Raw genomic sequence first — 21,116 nt, forward strand, 5'->3', positions numbered from 1 at the left:
GTTTTGATCTACTCCATAACTCCAAAACCATGAAACCTAACAGCCTGAAACTTTGCACGGACACGAGGAAAACGCCAAGGAAGTGCAAGAGTGAAAACTGGGTGTTCCGGTTAATTAATACACCCCTTCTGAAGATAATTGACAGCCTTATTTAATTATATTGTTCCGAATTTCGGACCGTCCGGCGTGCGATCGGCCGCGTAACTCGAATCGCGACGCGTCGCCCACCGGAACGGACAATTCAGTCGTGACCCTCCGGGAACTACCGCCAGGAGCCAGTCACGGGTGGGGATTTAACCTCACCACAATCGTGCCAATTGCCCACCCGCGCATGATAGGGTTGCTCGCCAAATTCGACCTACCTAAGTACCTGCGCAAGTGGTCGACCGGGCGATCGTACCTCGCCGCAGGTCGACTTCGGACACGAACCGCTAAAGCGGCTCGTTCTGTGCTGCAGGGATAACCGAGCGGAGTTATCGTCGACCTCGACGGTTCAGATTGGTTACCGGGTGTTTTCAACCCACTATCAATCCCTTACGTGACGCAAGATGGAGATTCAACAAAGGAAAGGACGAAGCGAAAAGGGAAAACAGATCAACAAGCAAGCACTTTATTTCATACACACACAACACACGCACGTAAGGCAGTAATGCAATGTGCAGCAAAAAGGAAAATGCAACCAAAGCAAAAGCACTACTACCGACTATAATTATTTACAACACTTAAACAATTATAGTTGTCGGGACTCGGCGCCACATCATTCATTCAAAATAAACAGGAAAGACCTCCCCAGAGGCAGGGAGGTAGACGGGGTCCATGGACCAAATGTGCGCAGAACCTGGAGGAGCGGCCAGGTCCACGAGACCGAAAAGGTCTTACCCACGTCCTTGTGACGCGATGGCGGGCAAACCGCAATATCCGCGCAGCTGCGGATATTGCGACTCCGTGCCCCTGGCGTGGTCGGTGAGCCCTCTCCGGCGTGCTCCGCGCCAGCACGGTTGGGCCGGCACCATGGTTAGGGTGGGGAATGAACGGGGCCACCGGCACTATCTCAGCGCAGATGGGGGGGAATTATTGATGCTCAGGGTCGAGCGAGGGGAATGGCTGGCTGGCTTGGTCGCTTGTGAAAGCCAAGGTGGCTCGATTCCAACGACAAGACGAGCCCAGCGACAAGATGAGCGACCCCCACACCACAACTACAAGTTCCACACAGACTCACGTCTTTTATAGACCGGAGGAGGAGCCTGTATGCAGATTTTAGGATCAAAACGCGATTGGATGCGGGGCCACGCCACCCTCTGTTCAGCCATTGGTGTGGCAAAAAGGGGCGTGAGCTTCTTTTGATCCGAATTTCTCTCCCGTAAGGAATCCACATTCATCGCGCTTGGAGGCGGGGCCATACCGCCCGACGCTCACCCATTGGACGGAGGAAAAGGGGCGTGAAGCCTTTTTGATCCAAATTTCTCTCCCGTAAAGGCATCCATTGCACTCGCGGTTTGCTGCGTTCGGCAGCAATCACCGAACGGCTTCGGACAGTGCGACGTTCGGTGTTGACTGGTGGTGGGGTCGATGGTTGTGGAAGGAGAAAGGCGAAGGTGGTGGGAGGTTTGCTGTGGTGGTTTGGTGGTTGGCGGGCGTCGTTTGGGAATGGCGGTGAAGCGATGTTTGCGGGATGGAGTTGTGGAGGTAAAGAGGCAAAGGTGGTGTTTGAGTTGTTGGCAGCTGAATGGTCCAAAATAACAATAGAGAAAGAAAAATGGCTAACTCAAAGCGTCACAGCCTGGATGAATCACACATATTCCCTCTAAACAACAGGTGTGGGCTAACTACACATGAACTTATCGATATATCTCACTTGTGGACCCTTTATGGTGTTTTGCGAATTTCCACAGCCGTAACAATATCCTTTATCAGGCACTGAGAGAGAGAGAGAGAGAGAGAGAGAGAGAGAGAGAGAGAGAGAGAGAGAGAGAGAGAGAGAGAGAGAGAGAGAGAGAGAGAGAGAGAGAGAGAGAGAGAGGAGAGAGAGGGAGAGAGAGAGAGAGAGAGGGAGAGAGAGAGATATATTTATCACTTTGAGAGATATTTAATTATATTCTTTGGTCATCCCTCTGTATGGGGTCTGAAGGCGTATCCGAGGTAACCTCGCTGCTGTATGAAGGCGCCATGTTTTTTGGCCTGCTCAATCGTGCCTTGACTTGGAGCAGTCAAGAATTTCTGAACGAGAAAGTTAATTTTTTTCACTTTCCTGACTCATATTATCGAATACCTGTTCATCATAGCTGTGAATCGCTGGGTACATTGCAATGCTTATCAATGCCTGGAGATGTCAGCGTTTGTGGCTTTATTTAATTTCCGCACATGCGATAACCACGAGAATCTCTCAAACCAAGCTGAATCACAAAATTTAAGCTCCAGAATCGAACTTAGCAGCAGTTATGACTCTGAAAAAAGTGTTCATTTTTTATATACATTGTCGAGGCTCGTACAAGAGCTCACACACAGAATGTACAACAAGGAGAGCAGGACAGGAAAGGACAAACCAGTGGGGAACAGACATGAGATCTGTGTGAGGGAGAGGGATGGGGCGGGATACACAGGGTAAACAAGATGAACATTACAGGGGCTTTCAGGTACTGACACGACAGGAGTTTCAGGAAGGAAAGCAGGGAATTTGAAGGAGGTAGGTTTTGGGTGGATTAGCGGGGGTAGAAAAGATCATGGTTTTGGATGGGGGAAGAGAAGAGATGGTGGTGAGCAGCTGGTTTAAAGGCCTGGAGGGAAGAGTAGGATTGAAGAGTGTGTGGGAGTTTGTTCCAGAGGATTTTTTTTCTGTACCTTGTCGAGGCTCGTATGAAAGTGAACACACAACACACAGCAAAGGGGGCATGAGACAAGAGGGGCGGGAGTGGGAAGGACAAAACAGCGGGGAACAGACACATGAGATCTGTGGAAGGGAGAGGGATGGGGCGGGGAACATGGGAAATACAAGACGGATATTACAGGGACTTTGAGGAAGGAAAGCAGGGAGTTTGAAGGGGGTGGGCTTGGGGTGGATTAACGGGGGTAGAAAAGATGGAGGAGTTGGATGGGGGATGATAAGAGGTGGTGGTGAACAGCTGTTTTGAAGGCCTGGAGGGAGGAATAGAATTGAACAGAGTGATGGAGTTTATTCCATAGGTGGGGAAAAAGAGGAATGAAAGAGTGAAGGTGAGCAGCGATTCGTGATTTTGGTAGTTTTCCAAGAAGGGGGTTGTTGGCGGACCTTGAGCACCCTGCTGAAATGTGGGGACAAATCGCAGATACAGCAAGGGGGAGGGGGCGAGACTGGAGAGGAGACGGTAAAAGACAGAAAGACCCCCGACCAACCTGCGGTGAGAAAGTGAGAGACCCGAAGACTCAGCCTCATCGCGGGAGATGCCAATGATCCGAAATGCCTTGGTTTGCACAGCGCGAAGCCGAGAAAGGTGGGATGCAGGAGCACCATCCCAGAAGGGAGAGCAGTATTCCATCAGGCTACGGATGAAAGCTTTGTATGTGGTCAGGAGCTCAGGTAGGCCGAGGAAGGACTTTGCACGATGGAGGATTTCCAGTCGGTGACTGGCTTTGGAGGACAGGTTTGAAATGTGGCTTTCCCAGGAAAGGTCATGGCAGATAGTGAGACCCAGAAGCTTGAAAGAAAGGTATCCTTTGTTGGATTGTTGAGAAATTAGATGGGGGGAGGGGGGGTTCTAAACGGTCCTTTCGGAGAGACATTGTGAGAGTTTGAGATTTGTCCAGATTGAAAGACATGTTCCACGTGTTGGACCAGTTTGTGATTTTATCCAGATCTGCAGTGAGCGAAGAAGCTGCTGCTTGCCGGTCTGAGGGATAACAGATGGTACGGCAGAGGTGGAGTCATCAGCAAAGAGATAAAGAGGATTTTCCAGAGAGTCAGAGAGATCATTTATGAAAACCAGAAAAAGAACAGGGCCCAAAACGCTACCTTGAGGAACTCCAGCCTGGACAGGAAGAGGGGATGAAAGAACTCCATTGAGGGCCACACGTTGACTGCGACAGGAGAGGAAGTCTGCGAGCCATGAGTGGAGATGGCCTTGGATACCAGAGGAAGAGAGTTTGGTGAGTAGTGCAGGGTGCCAGACTGCGTCAAAAGCACGTGATATGTCCAGGGATACGGCTCGGATTTCCTGTCTGGCATTGAGGACCTCCATCCATTGTTGGGAAAGCAGAAGCAGCATATCCAGGGTAGAGTGACCCGGTCGGAAACCAATTTGATGATCGGAAATGAGAACATTGGAGAAGAGGAAGGATTTAATGTCTGAAGCGATGATGGATTCCATAACCTTGCTGATAATTGGGAGAAGGCTGATTGGTCTGGAGTTGCAGGGATCTGTTTTTGCAGATTTTTCATGCAGGGCAGTAATGTTTGCTGATTTCCAAGCAGATGGAAGATGACCTTGAGCAAATGAAAGGGTGAATAGAACAGAGAGATGATGAGCAAGAGCAGAGGAGCAGGTTTTTCGGACGTAGGCCGATGCCATCTGGACCGGTTGCAGAATCTGAGTCGAGGTTTGACAGCAAGCTCTCTACCTTGTCAGGAGAAAAGGACACATAGTCCAGGGATAGTTGGGTGTGACTGGGCAAGGTGGATACAGAAATCGATGGGTTTCAGTCAAGATTTCGATGCAAACACCGAGTTTAGGCATTCAGCCTTTTCACGTGCGGTATCAGCAGTGCGGCCATTTGTGGTAACTAGTGCGGGCCCGTAGGTGCGTGCCCGTAGGTGCGTGTCAGTATATGCAGCTTCGTTCCTTCGCTCTCGTAAACGACGACTGGATTGGGGCATTGTTTCAATGAGATCGGACGAACCGTATCATAAATGGCCATAACTTGGGAAACACCTGGGAAACATACTCACGTCCCCAGCGTCAATTGTGACGTCATATCAAACGAAGAAGAATTCTGACGCCCCTCTCTTGCCCCCCCTCTCTCCCCCCTAGCTTCGCCCCTCCTCTCTCGCCCCTCTCTCTCGCCCCTCTCTCTTGCCCCCACTCTCACCCCCCTCTCCCGCCCCCTCTCGTCACCTCCTCTCTCCCCCTCTTGAATTGTGATACCCCCTCTCTCACCCCTCTCTCTCCCTCCCCTCTCTTTCGCTCCTCTCTCTCTTACCCCCTCTCTTGCCCCCCTCTCTCCCGCCCCCATCTCTCCCCCTCCCTCCCCCTTCTCTCCCCCTCCTCTCTCACTCCCCTCTCTCCCCCTCTCTCTTGCCCCCTCTCTTGTCCCCCCTATCTTCCCCTCTCTCCCCCGTCCTCTCTCGCCCCTCTGTAAATGTATTCACAAATGTCTACCAAGCACAACAATTAATTCAAACCTTGGGAAAAAACAGCTTTCAAACCTTTGGGAAACAGCTGTTTCCCTTGGGAAAATTCATTCCTTCAGATGAATTAATAATTTGAACAATTAATTCAAACCTTGGGAAAAATTCAAACCTTGGGATTAATTAATAATTTGAACAATTAATTCAAACCTTGGGAAAAAACAACTTTCGAACCTTGGGAAACAAAAAATAAATAAATAAACATTAATTGTGACGTCGTTTGTGACGTCATAGCACTGTGTCCTGTCATTGGTTGACAGACGTAATTGGTCATTATTGATTGACAGACAATATATAGGTCGTTATCGGTTGACAGACATTGGTCATTGTATCACGTTATTCTTTTTATGACTGCCAATTATTGTGCTATTATTATTGTGATCTATCTATAATTCCAGCAGTGTGTGTGTGTGTGTGTGTGTGTGTGTGTGTGTGTGTGTGTGTGTGTGTGTGTGTGTGTGTGTGTGTGTGTGTGTGTGTGTGTGTGTGTGTGTCTGTCCATCTGTTTGTCTGTTTGTCTGCGACCACCGTTTCTCGACGACTGCCAGTCCGATCTGGTTGAAACTTGCCAGGAATATTGCCAGGGACCGGTGGATGTGCCTTTTCAAGGTGTGATGTTCATCGGACGAGCGGTTCCCAAGTTACGGCCATTTTATTGCTTTTTTCAGTGTTGAAAAGGTGTATATAAGGCAGCTGAAGTGTCGTTCCACCTTATCACCTTATCATGCCATTTTTTCTCAGAATAATGACAACAGCATATTAATAATAATAATAATAATAATAATAATAATAATAGCACAATTATTGGCAGTAATAAAAAGAATGACGTGATACAATGACCAATGTCTGTCAACCAATAACGACCTACATATTGTCTGTCAACCAGACAGGACACGGTGCTATGACGTCACGAATGAGGTCACAATGCTTCCTCTTTTTTTTTCTTTGAATTCTATTGCTTTTTTCAGTGTTCAAAAGGTGTATATATGGCAGCTGAAGTGTCGTTCCACCTGTATCACCTTATCATGCCATTTTTTCTCAGAATAATGATAACAGCATATTAATAATAATAATAATAATAATAGCACAATAATTGGCAGTAATAAAAAGAATAATGTGATACAATGACCAATGTCTGTCAACCAATAACGACCTATATATTGTCTGTCAACCAGACAGGACAAGGTGCTATGACATCACGAATGACGTCACAATTAATGTTTATATATTAATTTATTTGTTTTTTGTGAATACATTTGTGAATACATTAACAGAGAGAGGGGTGAGAGAGGAGGGGGGAGAGAGGAGGGGGGAGAGGAGGGGCAAAGAGGGGGAGAGAGGGGGCAAGAGAGGGGGGCAAGAGAGGGGGCGAGAGAGGGAGGGAGAGAGGGGGAGAGAGGGGGAGTCACAATTCAAGAGATGGGGAGAGAGGGGTGTCACAATTCAAGAGAGGGGAGAGAGGAGGGGCAAGAGAGGGGGTGAGAGAGTGGGGGCGAGAGAGAGGGGCGAGAGAGGGGGGATGAGAGTGGAGAGGGTGAGAGAGGGGAGCGAGAGAGAGGGGCGAGAGAGGGGGGCGAGAGACAGGGGCGAGAGAGGGCTGCACATACTGGCACTCACCTACGGGCCTGCCTCTACGGGCCCGTACGAGTTATTAATTTGGGAAAGAATGGCATGATAAAGTGGAACGACACTTCAGCTGCGATATATACACCTTCCCAACACTGAAAAAAGCAATAAAATGGCCGTAACTTGGGAACCGCTCGTCCGATCAATATCAAATCTCGAAAAGGCACATCCGCGGCTCCCCGGCAATATTCCTGGCAAGTTTGAATCAGATCGGACCGGTGGTCGTCGAGAAACGGCGGTCGCAGACACACAAACACACACAGATTGCTGGAATTATAGATAGATTATTATAAAATATTTTTTTCCGATTTGGAGGAACACACGAACATCACTAAATCCCTTGGATACAAGGGGGTGTTTCAAGGTACGGAGCACCAGGATTACCGAGCGATTCACTTTTCTCTGGGAATATAAAACACCACGTGACACACGTACCTTACCCACAGGTGACATCACAATCAGGACGATTAGATCCGACGCCGCCATGATTCAGGAAAACGCACAACAAACACCAGTCAAAACCACCAGCGAGATTCAAGTTGTACAAGGGGCGGAGCCTGTGCTCACAGTTTTCTGCGCATGCGCACGGCACTCCTCGATGACGATACGATCCGACGCCAAAAAATGCCGAGGCGGTGTATAAGTACTATGAGCATGGAAGAGAGGTCGCTTCACTGGTGGGAATATCAATGTTTACGTAATTACAAAATAAAAACGGTTACTGTTTGTTGGAAATACATTAAAATAAAAAAAATAAAATAAAATAATTTAGGCGGTGTATAGATCCCGACTGCTTGCGCAATGAGGGAGCGAGGAGGGATGGAGTGTTAGTGGTCTATTCATCATAACCTTTTTAGATGCTGATTGGGGAATAACACACAACAACAAATTTAAAGGAAGATTAAAATGTTTATTTTTTGGAAGATATTGTCGAGGCTCATATCAGAGCGAACGCACAGAACATATAACAAAGGGAGCCTGAGAAAAGAGTGGCGGGAGAGGGAAGCACAGAACAGCCGCGAAACAGAGACATGAGGACATCTGAGGAATGGTGACAGCGGTGACAACAAATGAGCGGAGAGGAAGCTCGTCCGTATCCATGGCGACGGCGGTGACAAGGAATAACAAGTAATGGCGGAAGAAGGTGATCAGGAGAAAGGCGATGATAAAATCGCTCAGGATTTCTCCTTTGTCCGGGTGAGGAGAGAACGTGAATTCTTACCTCGAACCTTCTCCTTGTCTGTCACACCCGCAGAGTACAAAATGTCCAGAGCGGGGAGTAAATATGCCGAGAGACGGAGACGGAGAGTAAAATGATTTGTTGCTCACAACTGCACACCACCCCTCCTTCCCAAACCTCAACCCCCCCCAACCCATGGCACAGCAATCGGACATGCCTGAGGAGATGAGGATGGAGACCAAGGAACTGTGCATCACTGCCTGCGAGAAATATCCAACGAACAACGAGGTGGCACCTCACCTCCATCTTTTAATATTTACTAGTGCGGGCCCGTAGGTGTGGGCACTTAAGTGCGTGCCAGTATGTGCAGCTTCGTTCCTTCGCTCTCCTAAACGACGAATGGATTGGGGCATTGTTTCAATTAGATCGGACCAACCCGTATCATAAATGGCCATAACTTGGGAAACACCTGGGAAACATACTCAGGTCCCCAGCGTCAATTGTGACGTCATATCAAAAGAAGAAGAAGAATTGTGATGCCCCCTCTCTCACCCCCCTCTCTTGCCCCCCCTCTCTCCCCCCTCTCTTGTCCCCCTCTCTCGTCCCCTCCTCTCTCCTCCTCTCTTGACTTGTGACGCCCCTCTCTCTTACCCCCTCTCTCCCTCCCCTCTCTCACTCTCCTCTCTTGCCCCCTCTCTCGCCCTCTCTCACCCTCTCCCCTCCTCTCTCGCCCCTCTCTCTGTAAATGTATTCACAAATGACTACCAAGCACAACATTTAATTCAAACCTTGGGAAAAAAAACAGCTTTCAAATCCTTGGGAAACAGCTGTTTCCCTTGGGAAAATTCAAACCTTGGGATTAATTAATAATTTGAACAATTAATTCAAACCTTGGGAAAAAAAAACAGCTTTCAAACCTTGGGAAACACTTGGGAAGCAGCTGAAACGGATGAAGAACGATATCAAACCTTGAAAAGGCACATACTCAGGTCCCCATACCAGCGTCGATTGTGACATCAATGTGACATCAAAAGGAAGCAGTGTAACGTCATAGTGACGTCATAGCACCGTGTCCTGTCATTGGTCGGCTAATAAATGGCCGTAACTTGGGAACCGCTCGTCCGATTAATATCAAACCTTGAAAAGGCACATACTCAGGTGCCCAGCGTCGATTGTGACGTCATGCCAAACGAAGAAGAAGAAGAACTGTCACGTCAATCGTGCAAAAAAAAAGAACATTAATTTTGACGTCATTCGTGATGTCATAGCACCGTGTCTTGTCATTGGTTGACAGATAAATGGCCGTAACTTGGGAACCGCAATATTCCTCGCAAGTTTCGATTAGATCGAACCGGTGGTCGTCGAGAAACGGCGGTCGCATACAGACACAAAGACATACAGACAGACACACACACACACAGAGATTGCTGGAATTATAGATAGATATATACTGGTGCGTGCCCGTACGTGCATGGCCGTACATGAAAAAAAAAAGAATTGTGACGTTAATTGTGACGTCATAGCACCGTGTCCTGTCATTGGTTTGGTAAATAAATGGCCATAACTTGGGAACCCCTTGTCCGATTAATATCCAACCTTGAAAAGGCACATCCTCAGGTCCCCAGCAATATACCTGGGAAGTTTCAATTAGATCGGACCAGTGGTTGTCGAGAAACAGCGGTCACAGACACATACACACACACACACACACACACAGATTGCTGGAGTTATACATAGATATACAGTATATACATTATTTTAATGTCTGTCATAAACAGATTACCTGGGTACATTGGTTACCCCTATAACGAGATCAGTTGAGCACCTTCAATGTCGACTTCTTGTGATGCGAGTCAAACTGCACCGTTGATTCACCTGAGACCTTCGTGGTCCTGTCCCTCCGTTCCCCAGTTTGCTTCCCGATTCATTAAGGAGGCGATGGACGAGAAGTTTAACTCACCCTGGCAGGTCGTTGTTGGTGAAAGCTTTTCGTTCGAGATCACCCATGATGTCCAAGGACTCTTCTTCATGTTCTTCGGAGGAAGGATCGCCATTCTCATGTGGAAATGTTTGTAGACCTCGTTCGTCATCTGCTGATCAATGATGATCGACGGTTCATGGAGTTAAGTTCGAATTCCTCCGCTTTTCTGGTTGAACCTTCAATTAGTTACGAGGGTGATGGATTGGGTGGTGGAATCCATCAAGAAGTTGGTAAATCCCACACATTCCAGCAGTGATTCCCATCTCGTCGACAACACGGGAAGATGGAGAAAAAATGTTTTGGGATTTGTGGTTCAAACACTATGATTCGGGTCCATGTTGTTAAACTAATTGGTAACCTTAGACGAGAAGAGAAGAGATCCCAAGATGTTCTTTCAATGTTCGACTATGTATGGGATTTTTGTGGGATAACGAGTGGGTATAAACCAGTACGATGCTGTGTCCATGCTCTCTCTACCCTGTATGGGATTTTGTGGGACAACGAGTGTGTACAAACCAGTACGATGCTGTGTCCATGCTCTCTATACTCTGTATGGGATTTTTATGGGATAACAAGTGGGTATAAACCAGTATGATGCTGTGTCCATGCTCTCTACTCTGTATGGGATTTTTGTGGGATAACAAGTGGGTATAAACCAGCAAGATGCTGTGTCCATGCTCACTCTACTGTGTTTGGGATTTTTGTGGGATAACGAGTGGGTATAAACCAGTACGATGCTGTGTCCATGCTCACTCAACTGTGTTTGGGATTTTGTGCGATAACGAGTGGGTATAAACCAGTACGATGCTGTGTCCATGCTCTCTATACTCTGTATGGGATTTTTATGGGATAACAAGTGGGTATAAACCAGTATGATGCTGTGTCCATGCTCTCTACTCTGTATGGGATTTTTGTGGGATAACAAGTGGGTATAAACCAGCAAGATGCTGTGTCCATGCTCACTCTACTGTGTTTGGGATTTTTGTGGGATAACGAGTGGGTATAAACCAGTACGATGCTGTGTCCATGCTCACTCAACTGTGTTTGGGATTTTGTGCGATAACGAGTGGGTATAAACCAGTACGATGCTGTGTCCATGCTCACTCTACTGTGCATGGGATTTTGTGGGATAACGAGTGGGTATAAACCAGTACGATGCTGTGTCCATGCTCCCTCTGCTGTGTATGGGGTTTTTATGGGATAACGAGTGGGTATAAACCAGTATGATGCCGTGTCCATGCTCTCTCTACTCTGTATGGGATTTTTGTGGGATAACAAGTGGGTATATACCAATACGATGCTGTGTCCATGCTCACTCTACTGTGTATGGGATTTTTGTGGGATAACGAGTGGGTATAAACCAGTTCGATGCTGTGTCCATGCTCTCTCTACTCTGTATGGGATTTTTATGGGATAACGAGTGGGTATAAACCAGGATGATGCTGCGTCCATGCTCCCTCCACTGTGTATGGGATTTTTATGGGATAACGAGAAGATACAAACCAGTGTGATGCTGTGTCAATGCTCCCTCTACTCTGTGTGGGATTTTTGTGGGATAACGAGTGGGTATAAACCAGTACGATGTTGCGTTCATGCTCCCTCCACTGTGTATGGGATTTTTATGGGATAACGAGAAGGTACAAACCAGTGTGATGCTGTGTCAATGCTCCCTCTACTCTGTGTGGATTTTTGTGGGATAACGAGTGGGTATAAACCAGTACGATGTTGCGTTCATGCTCCCTCCACTGTGTATGGGATTTTTATGGGATAACGAGAAGGTACAAACCAGTGTGATGCTGTGTCAATGCTCCCTCTGCTCTGTGTGGGATTTTTGTGGGATAACGAGTGGGTATAAACCAGTACGATGCTGTGTCCATGCTCCCTCTGCTGTGTATGGGATTTTTATGGGATAACGAGTGGGTATAAACCAGTACGATGCTGTGTCCATGCTCCCTCTCCTCTGTATGGGAATTTTATGGGATAACGAGTGGGTATAAACCAGTATGATCCTGTGTCCATGCTCTCTCTACTCTGTATGGGATTTTTATGGGATAACGAGTGGGTATAAACCGGTACGATGCTGTGTCCATGCTCACTTGACTGTGTATGGGATTTTTTGTGTTGGATCTGAGTGCACAGTGTCCTTTGCATTCCGCACATTGTCTCCTGCTGAAAAGAAATACTCGACAGTTGAGAAGGAAGCTCCAGCCTGTGTCTGGGCTGTGGAAAAGTGGACGACATACCTCTGGGGACATCACTTCACCCTTCCAACTGACCACCAAGCACTGACCACAAGTTGGTGACAAAAGACATTGTTTGTGCTGGATTGTGAATTGCCAGATGTGACGTACACTACATGGCCAAAGGTATGTGGACACCTGCTCGTCCAACATCTCATTCTAAAATCATGGACATTAATATGGAGTTGGTCCCCCCCTCACCCCCCCCCTTTGCTGCTATAACAGCGTCCACTCTTCTGGGAAGGCTTTCCACTCGATGTTGGAACATTGCTGCGAGGATTTGCTTCCATTCAGCCATAAGAGCATGAGTGAGGTCGGGCACTGATGTTGGGCGATTCGGGCAATTTGATGAAGAAGTAAATGTTTGGCAACCTATCCAGTTAGTATGGAGATCAGTGGGCATACCTTGTTTGGTTGGAAGACATGCCATCACAATGGCGCCTTGTACAAGTTCTGACCAGGTAGAGATGAAAGTCGACCTCGTTGAGAAGAAGGATGGTGTTCTATAAAGAGATGTTGAGGTTTCACAAAAGCACAAACCTCATCAAAGAGGGACCAGAGATCAACACGATTATCCTGAACAATTAAAACCAATCAAACCACAATACTAAGTTGTTTTAACCAAAAAAAAACAAACAAACATTTTTGAACGAGAACAGCACTCGGTGGAGCGTATACCTCCTCCAGGTTGAACAGTTTACGTGTTGTATTCCACTGATAGGCTGGATCTGGATCCGGACCTGAACCAAAATCGAATCGGTTTGTTGTTGTTACCGACCTAACTCATCCACCAATTTTGGTCTGAATCCATCCATAACTTTCTGAGATGTACTATGTATAATTTGAGCCTCAACCTCTCAATGGTGAAGAATCACTTGAAAAATTCTCATCTCCAGATCCGGATTCAGATCTTCACCAAAATTGAATGGCTTTGTCCTTGTCACACACACAATGTATCCACCATGTTTGGTCAGAATCCATCCATAACCCGGTGAGATTATGTGCGATTATATATCGTTTTTGGCCCCGTCTCTCATCGGTGAAGAATCACAGAACAAATTCTCGGATCTGGATTCGGATTTGGATCTTCGCCAAAATCGAATAAATTAGTCTTTTTGACACACCCAATCTGTCCTGCAAATTTCGTCCGAATCCGTCCACAACTTTTTGAAATATCCTGCTCACAGACAGACAGACAGACAGGAGTGAAAACTTAACCTCCGTCAACCTTAGGTGGTGATGGTAATAGTTAATTAAAGAATTCCTCCACCAAGTCTTTGTCAACTCGTGCGTGAGTTGAGATAAAGAGAGAGTGATCCGCCTCACACATCTCCAGATCACTCACTCTTCCATCTCACTCACCCCCCTCCCAGATCACTCACTCTTCCATTTCACACACCTCCAGATCACCCACTCTTCCATCTCAGACACCCCTCCAGATCACTCACTCTTCCATCTCAATCACCCCTAGATCACCCACTCTTCCATCTCAATCACCCCTCCAGATCACTCACTCTTCCATCTCAATCACCCCAGATCACCCACTCTTACATCTCACACACCCCTCCAGATCACTCACTCTTCCATCTCAATCACCCCGAGATCACCCACTCTTCCATCTCACTCACCCCCCTCCCAGATCACTCACTCTTCCATCTCAATCACCCCTAGATCACCCACTCTTCCATCTCAGACACCCCTCCAGATCACTCACTCTTCCATCTCAATCACCCCAGATCACCTACTCTTACATCTCACACACCCCTCCAGATCACTCACTCTTCCATCTCAATCACCCCAGATCACCCACTCTTACATCTCACACACCCCTCCAGATCACTCACTCTTCCATCTCAATCACCCCGAGATCACCCACTCTTCCATCTCAATCACCCCTCCAGATCACTCACTCTTCCATCTCACTCACCTCTCCAAATCACTCACTCTTCCATCTCACTCACCCCCAGATCACCCACTCTTCCATCTCACACACCCCATCAGATCACTCAATCTTCCATCTCACTCACCCCCAGATCACCCACTCTTCCATCTCACACACCCCTCCAGATCACTCCCTCTTCCATCTCACTCACCCCCAGATCACTCACTCTTCCATCTCACACACTCCTCCAGATCACTCACTCTTCCATCTCACTCACCCCCAGATCACCCACTATTCCATCTCACACACCCCTCCAGATCACTCACTCTTCCATCTCACTCACCCCCAGATCACCCACTCTTCCATCTCACACGCCCCTCCAGATCACTCACTCTTCCATCTCACTCACCCCCAGATCACCCACTCTTCCATCACACTCACCCCCTCCCCCTCCCAAATCACTCACTCTTCCATCTTACACACCCCCACATCACCCACTCTTCCATCTCACTCACCCCCCCCCCCTGAGCACTCCCCCTTCCATCTCATACCCCCCTCCCGACCCCCCACTCTTCCATATCCCACACCCCTTCACATCACTCACTCTTCCATCTCACTTACCCCCAGTTCACTCACTCTTCCATCTCACACACCCCTCCAGATCACTCAATCTTCCATCTCACTCACCCCCAGATCACCCACTCTTCCATCTCACACACCCCTAAAGATCATTCAATCTTCCATCTCACTCACTCCCAGATCACCCACACTTCGATCTCACACACCCCTCCAGATCACCCACTCTTCCATCTCATTGACCCCTCCAGATTACTCACTCTTCCATCTCACACACCCCTCCAGATCACTCACTCTTCCATCTCACTCACTCCCAGATCACCCACTCTTCCATCTCACACACCCCTCCAGATCACTCAATCTTCCATCTCACTCACCCCAGATCACCCACTCTTCCATCTCACACACCCCGAGAGATCACTCAATCTTCCATCTCACTCACTCCCAGATCACCCACACTTCCATCTCACACACCCCTCCAGATCACCCACTCTTCCATCTCATTCACTCTTCCATCTCACACACCCCTCCAGATCACCCACTCTTCCATCTCATTCACCCCTCCAGATCACTCACTCTTCCATCTCACTCACTCCCAGATCACTGACACTTCCATCTCACACACCCCTCCAGATCACCCACTGTTCCATGTCATTCACTCTTCCATCTCACACACCCCTCCAGATCACTCACTCTTCCATCTCACTCACCCCCAGATCACTCACTCTTCCATCTCACACACCCCTCCAGATCACTCACTCTTCCATCTCACTCACCCCCAGATCACCTGCTCTTCCCTCTCACACACCCCCAGATCACTCAATCTTCCATCTCACTCACTCCCAGATCACCCACTCTTCCATCTCACACACCCCTCCAGATCACTCACTCTTCCATCTCACTCACTCTTCCATCTCACACACCCCTCCAGATCACTCAATCTTCCATCTCACTCACCCCCAGATCACTCAATCTTCCATCTCACTCACTCCCAGATCACCGACACTTCCATCTCACAATCCCCTCCAGATCACTCAATCTTCCATCTCACTCACCCCCAGATCACCCACTCTTCCATCCCGTACATCTTTCTCTCTTCGATCTCATGTGTCCCTCGGATCACCCAAAGTACAAAGATTCAGTTCGCTACATGTACACGAGGGTACACGAGGGTCCACGTGGAATTTGGAGGCAGGACGAGCTCATTTGACCCATGGAGCACGTGGTACATCTTCACCATGTGTTTAAGTATTAAAAATGTCAATGATGTATGAAGAGAGAAGAAAGCCATGAGGGGTCTAGGAAGACCCTTTCAGGTCTCAGCTTGTGCATGATGTAAATATACCGTTTTTGAACAATGGTGAGTTTGGAGTTCCGTTTTTCAGGGATTTTACTCTTCCGTGGATCTTTTATTTCATCCCTTTGTTTCGAGTAAAATGTTCCAGTCGGTTTCACAAACCGGTTTTAGTGAAAAAGTTTTACTTCTTCTTATTCTTCCTCTTCTTCTTCTTCTTCTTCTTCTTCTTCTTCTTCTTCTTCTTCTTCTTCTTCTTCTTCTTCTTCTTCTTCTTCTTCTTCTTCTTCTTCTTCTTCTTCTTCTTCATATTTCCAACGAAGATTCTTCTTCTCTTGCTCTGTGGGCGTCGCGGCGTGACGTCACTGAATTGTGGACCAATGAAAACGTTTTGAAGAAGAGGAATCCTCATTCTCAAAAGGAAGCCATCATGGTTGGTTGGGATGATGGAAGGCCTCGGCTTACTCGGTTTGGGGAGTTCGTTGTTTTGTCCATTTACATTCCCAATGTCGGGGTTTGATAAATGTTTTATTGAATTTGTTTTCTCTGTGCTGTTTCTCACGTGAATACGAGACGGGGAGCCGGATCGGAATTAATAATTAGCGGTGATTAAAGTCTCCAGTTCATTCTGATGAGTTTGTGTGTGGGTGATGGTGTGTGTATGTGGTCTGGGTGATGGTGTGTGTATGTTATGTGGGTGATGGTGTGTGTATGTGGTGTTGGTGACGGTGTGTGTATGTGGTGTGGGTGATGGTGTGTGTATGTGGTCTGGGTGATGGTGTGTGTATGTGGTGTGGGTGATGGTGTGTGTATGTGGTGTGGGTGATGGTGTGTGTATGTGGTGTGGGTGATGGTGTGTGTATGTGGTGTTGGTGATGGTGTGTGTATGTTGTGTGGGTGATGCTGTGTGTATGTGGTGTGGGTGATGGTGTGTATGTGGTGTGGGTGATGGTGTGTGTATGTGGTCTGGGTGATGGTGTGTGTATGTGGTGTGGGTGATGGTGTGTGTATGTGGTGTTGGTGATGGTGTGTGTATGTTGTGTGGGTGATGCTGTGTGTATGTGGTGTGGGTGATGGTGTGCATGTGGTGTGGGTGAAGGTGTGTGTATGTGGTCTGGGCGATGGTGTGTGTATGTGGTGATGGTGCTGGTGTGTGTTTGTTACGTGGGTGCTGGTGTGTGTCTGTGGTGTGGGTGATGGTGTGTGTATGTGGTGTTGGTGATGGTGTGTGTATGTTGTGTGGGTGATGGTGTGTGTATGTGCTGTGGGCGATGGTGTGTGTATGTGGTGTGGGTGAAGGTGTGTGTATGTGGTGTGGGTGATGGTGTGTGTATGTGGTGTGGGTAATGGTGTGTGTATGTGGTGTGGGTGACGGTGTGTGTTTGTTGTGTGGGTCGTGGTGTGTGTATGTTATGTGGATGACGGTGTGGGCGGTGGTGTGTGCATGTTATGTGGGTGACGGAGTGTTTGATGTGTCGGTGGTGGTGTGTTGACGGGGTGATGTGTGGATGGTGTTGTGCGTCTGTGGATGATGGTGTTTGTATGGAGGTGGTGTGTGGATGGTGGTGGTGTGTGGAGGGTGGTGGTGTGTGGAGGGTAGTGATGTGTGATTGGTTGTGTGTATGGTGATGGTGTGTGGATGGCAGTTTGTAGGTTGTAGGTGTGGATGATGGTGTGTGGTTGGCAGTGCTGTGTGGGTGGTGGTATGTGGTTGGTACACCTGGTAGTTGTATGTGGATAGACACATTTTTATCTTACCTGGAACGTAGTTCACGGGATTTCGCGCCGTCCGTCTGTCCGTCCATCTCTCCGTCCACAAATACTTGCAACTTCATCACATTTCATCACATCACTTTTCATCACAACATCATCACACACGATTTTGATGAAACTTGACCACAACCTTCATCACCGGTGATGTACCAAAGCTTGTTTACGGCATTAATATAATTGGGGTCTGAGGGGGTCTACGGAGGGAGTTTACGGGGGTCGGGGGGCGGGGGCTGGGGTTACCCGGCCGTACAGAGTATTGTCCCAATTGAATGATGTAATAGTTTCAATTGAATGATGTAATAGCTCAGCCACATGGTACAAAAAGGGAAAAGGTAGACATTTAGAACACCTTGGACAAAACATCGTACAGGGAATATGTGGATTGGGAATTGTGGTTAACCCATCAGACTCACCGTGGTGTGCGTGTGTCCCACAGCGCGAGTGTATCTCCATCCATATAGGCCAGGCGGGCGTACAGATCGGCAATTCGTGCTGGGAGCTCTATTGTCTGGAGCATGGGATCCAGCCTGATGGACAAATGCTCAGTGACAAGACAATCGGGGGTGACGATCACTCTTTCAACACCTTCTTTAATGAGACCGGTGCTGGGAAACGCGTTCCTCGTGCCATCTTTGTCGATCTGGAACCGACCGTGATTGGTGAGCAACCTGTCGTTAAGTTTCTTCTTCGTCCTCCTCATCTTTCCCTTTTCTTCCTCTTTCTGAACTTTCAGCTTGTGAGGGAATTTACCTTCATCCTGACGTTGAGGTTTTGCCACTTTATAGATGAAGTCCGCACCGGCACTTATCGACGACTCTTCCACCCCGATCAACTTATTTCTGGCAAAGAGGATGCAGCCAACAACTACGCACGGGGCTACTACAGCATCGGAAAGGATATCGTGGACGTGGTTGAAGACCGCATCCGTAAGCAGGTACACTGGCAAAATAAGTATTTTATTTATTTAATCTGGGCTTGGAAGAACTTTGTGGCCTCCTGTTGGTCCAACAGTGATGTTCAAGTCCAGAGAAGAACCTTCTACATGCACAAACATTACTGCTCCACCAAGGGGATGTGTCACAAAGTTCTGAAGCACCTCGTGTAGGTCCTATCATTGTCACTGAATATCTCCTCTCAGGACCAATGGCTGTCACCAATAACCTGCTCTTTACTCAACCCCAGGCAGACCAGTGCACGGGACTGCAGGGTTTTCTGATCTTCCACTCCTTCGGGGGTGGCACGGGTTCCGGCTTTGCCGCCCTGCTTATGGAGCGCCTTTCCGTCATCTACGGAAAGAAGTCCAAGCTGGAGTTCGCGGTGTACCCAGCACCTCAAGTGTCTACCGCAGTGGTCGAGCCATACAACTCTATTCTGACGACCCACGCCACTCTGGATCACTCTGATTGCGCCTTCTTGGTGGATAACGAGGCCATCTTTGACATATGTCATCACAACTTGGACATTCGACGTCCGAGCTACACAAACCTGAACCACCTTGTCGCGCAGGTTGTCTCGTCCATCACCGCCTCGTTACGCTTTGACGGTGCACTCAATGTCGACTTGACCGAGTTCCAGACAAACCTGGTACCCTACCCACGAATCCACTTCCCATTGGTGACTTACGCACCCATAATCTCTTCCAAGAAAGCCTTCCACGAGCAGCTGTCGGTGTCTGAGATCACCAACGCGTGCTTTGAGCCCGCCAATCAGATGGTGAAGTGTGACCCTCGTCACGGCAAGTACATGGCATGCTGCATGCTGTACCGCGGAGATGTCGTGCCCAAAGATGTGAACGCCGCCATCGCTACCATCAAAACGAACCGCTCCATCCATTTTGTGGATTGGTGTCCCACTGGCTTCAAGGTACGTCTGGACCCAGGTTCACCAACAGGGTACAGTTAGAAAATGGTGGTCGTGTCATTGCACTCACTTACGAGCCATTGTTTCTCCTCTTCCCAGGTCGGCATAAACTACCAGCCTCCTACCGTCCTACCCGGAGGTGATCTCGCCAAGATCCAGCGGGCCGTGTGCTTGTTGAGCAACACGACGGCCATTGCGGAGGCCTGGGCACGGCTTGATCACAAGTTCGACCTGATGTACGCCAAACGTGCTTTTACGCACTGGTATGTTGGGGAAGGAATGGAGGAGGGAGAGTTTACAGATGCACGAGAGGACCTCGCCGCACTGGAGAAGGACTATGAGGACGTTGGATCCGACTTTGTTGAGGGAGAGGATGAGGACATTGAGGAGTACTAGATGGTTAGGTTACTCTCTTTTTTTACCCGTTGTTATCTGCTGATTTCTTGGATTGCTGATTGGTTGGAAGGAGCCAACTAAAGATTGCTGGGTTTTAATAACCCTCATTTTCCCTCACGTTTCCTTCATTCGTTCCTGTACCTACCTTCGTTCATCATTAAACTTCACCGAAAACCTTTGATTGGATTCTTACCTCATACTTCACCCATTGTATGTAATTGGGTGAAAGGTAATTTGATTTATATAGTTACAGCCATGGGGTTGTTCCGGAATCAACGGCGGGTTGTGTCAACAATGGTCGCAAATGTCCGGCTGAGTCACTAACCCCGAGCTGGATCACGTGTCCACTGCCACAATACCAAGCTGGTGAGATAGGCTGAGTCAGCTGATATGTTGCGATGATTCGGTACCGCACGCATGGTCTCTAATGAATGGTCAAGCGAAGCTGGGAAGCACACGGCACGGTCTCTTGATGCAGCTTTGGTCGCCATTCCCAATCAGCCCTTAAAATAAACAGACTTACTCAATTGCAATGCCGATCACCACTGCTCACTTCACCCCAAGACCAGGTGTATCTATCTGTAATTCCAGCAATCTGTGTGTGTGTGTGTGTGTCTGTCTGTCTGTCTGTCTGTATGTGTGTTTGTCTGCGACCGCAGTTTCTTGACAACCACCGATCCGATCTGATTGAAACTTCCCAGGAATATTGCTGGGGACCCGAGGATGTGCCTTTTCAAGGTTTGATATTAATCGAACAAGCTGTTCCCAAGTTACGGCCATTTATTTGCCAACCATGACAGGACACGGTGCTATGACATCAGGAATGACGTCACAATTGTTCTTTTTTCACGATTGACGTCACAATGCTTCTTCGTTTGACATGACGTCACAATTGACGCTGGGGACTTGAGTATGTGCCTTTTCAAGGTTT

General features: G+C 48.1%; 2 protein-coding genes across 4 annotated transcripts in view; one reads left to right on the forward strand and one right to left on the reverse strand.

Moving 5' to 3' along the window:
- The window catches only part of LOC147008367 (F-box/LRR-repeat protein 4-like), a 33,504-nt gene extending 25,917 nt beyond the window's left edge, over positions 1-7,587 (reverse strand). Inside the window, exon 1 of the mRNA XM_085864788.1 lies at positions 7,439-7,587. The gene's annotated coding sequence lies outside the window, so the exon portion shown is untranslated. The remainder of the gene's footprint in view (positions 1-7,438) is intronic.
- A 228-nt stretch (positions 7,588-7,815) lies between these two features.
- Positions 7,816-20,363, forward strand: LOC147008369 (tubulin alpha chain, testis-specific-like). 3 transcript variants are annotated; one of them, XM_085864908.1, is made up of 8 exons: positions 7,816-8,200; positions 8,388-8,471; positions 10,095-12,530; positions 16,480-16,589; positions 18,366-18,588; positions 18,715-18,863; positions 19,112-19,792; positions 19,889-20,363. In XM_085864908.1, the coding sequence occupies exons 3-8, from the start codon at positions 12,521-12,523 to the stop codon at positions 20,183-20,185; spliced, it is 1,470 nt and encodes a 489-aa protein (XP_085721034.1). In that variant the 5' UTR covers positions 7,816-8,200; positions 8,388-8,471; positions 10,095-12,520; the 3' UTR covers positions 20,186-20,363. The 3 variants fall into 3 exon arrangements, with proteins under 3 accessions (XP_085721034.1, XP_085721036.1, XP_085721035.1); XM_085864910.1 differs by lacking the exon at positions 16,480-16,589; XM_085864909.1 differs by lacking the exon at positions 8,388-8,471.
- The last annotated feature ends 753 nt before the right edge of the window (positions 20,364-21,116 follow it).

Source organism: Eptatretus burgeri, chromosome 19 (assembly GCF_056783735.1).
Source record: "Eptatretus burgeri isolate ZD-2024b chromosome 19, Ebu_testis_v1, whole genome shotgun sequence".
Lineage (NCBI taxonomy): Eukaryota > Metazoa > Chordata > Myxini > Myxiniformes > Myxinidae > Eptatretus > Eptatretus burgeri.

Bases quoted from the DNA above. Each gene is read 5' to 3' on its own strand.
- LOC147008369 (XM_085864908.1), top strand. The intron at 16,590-18,365 runs GTTGGTTGGGAT...TGTGTCCCACAG, and splicing joins CTCAAAAGGAAGCCATCATG to CGCGAGTGTATCTCCATCCA. The intron at 19,793-19,888 runs GTACGTCTGGAC...TCCTCTTCCCAG, and splicing joins GGTGTCCCACTGGCTTCAAG to GTCGGCATAAACTACCAGCC.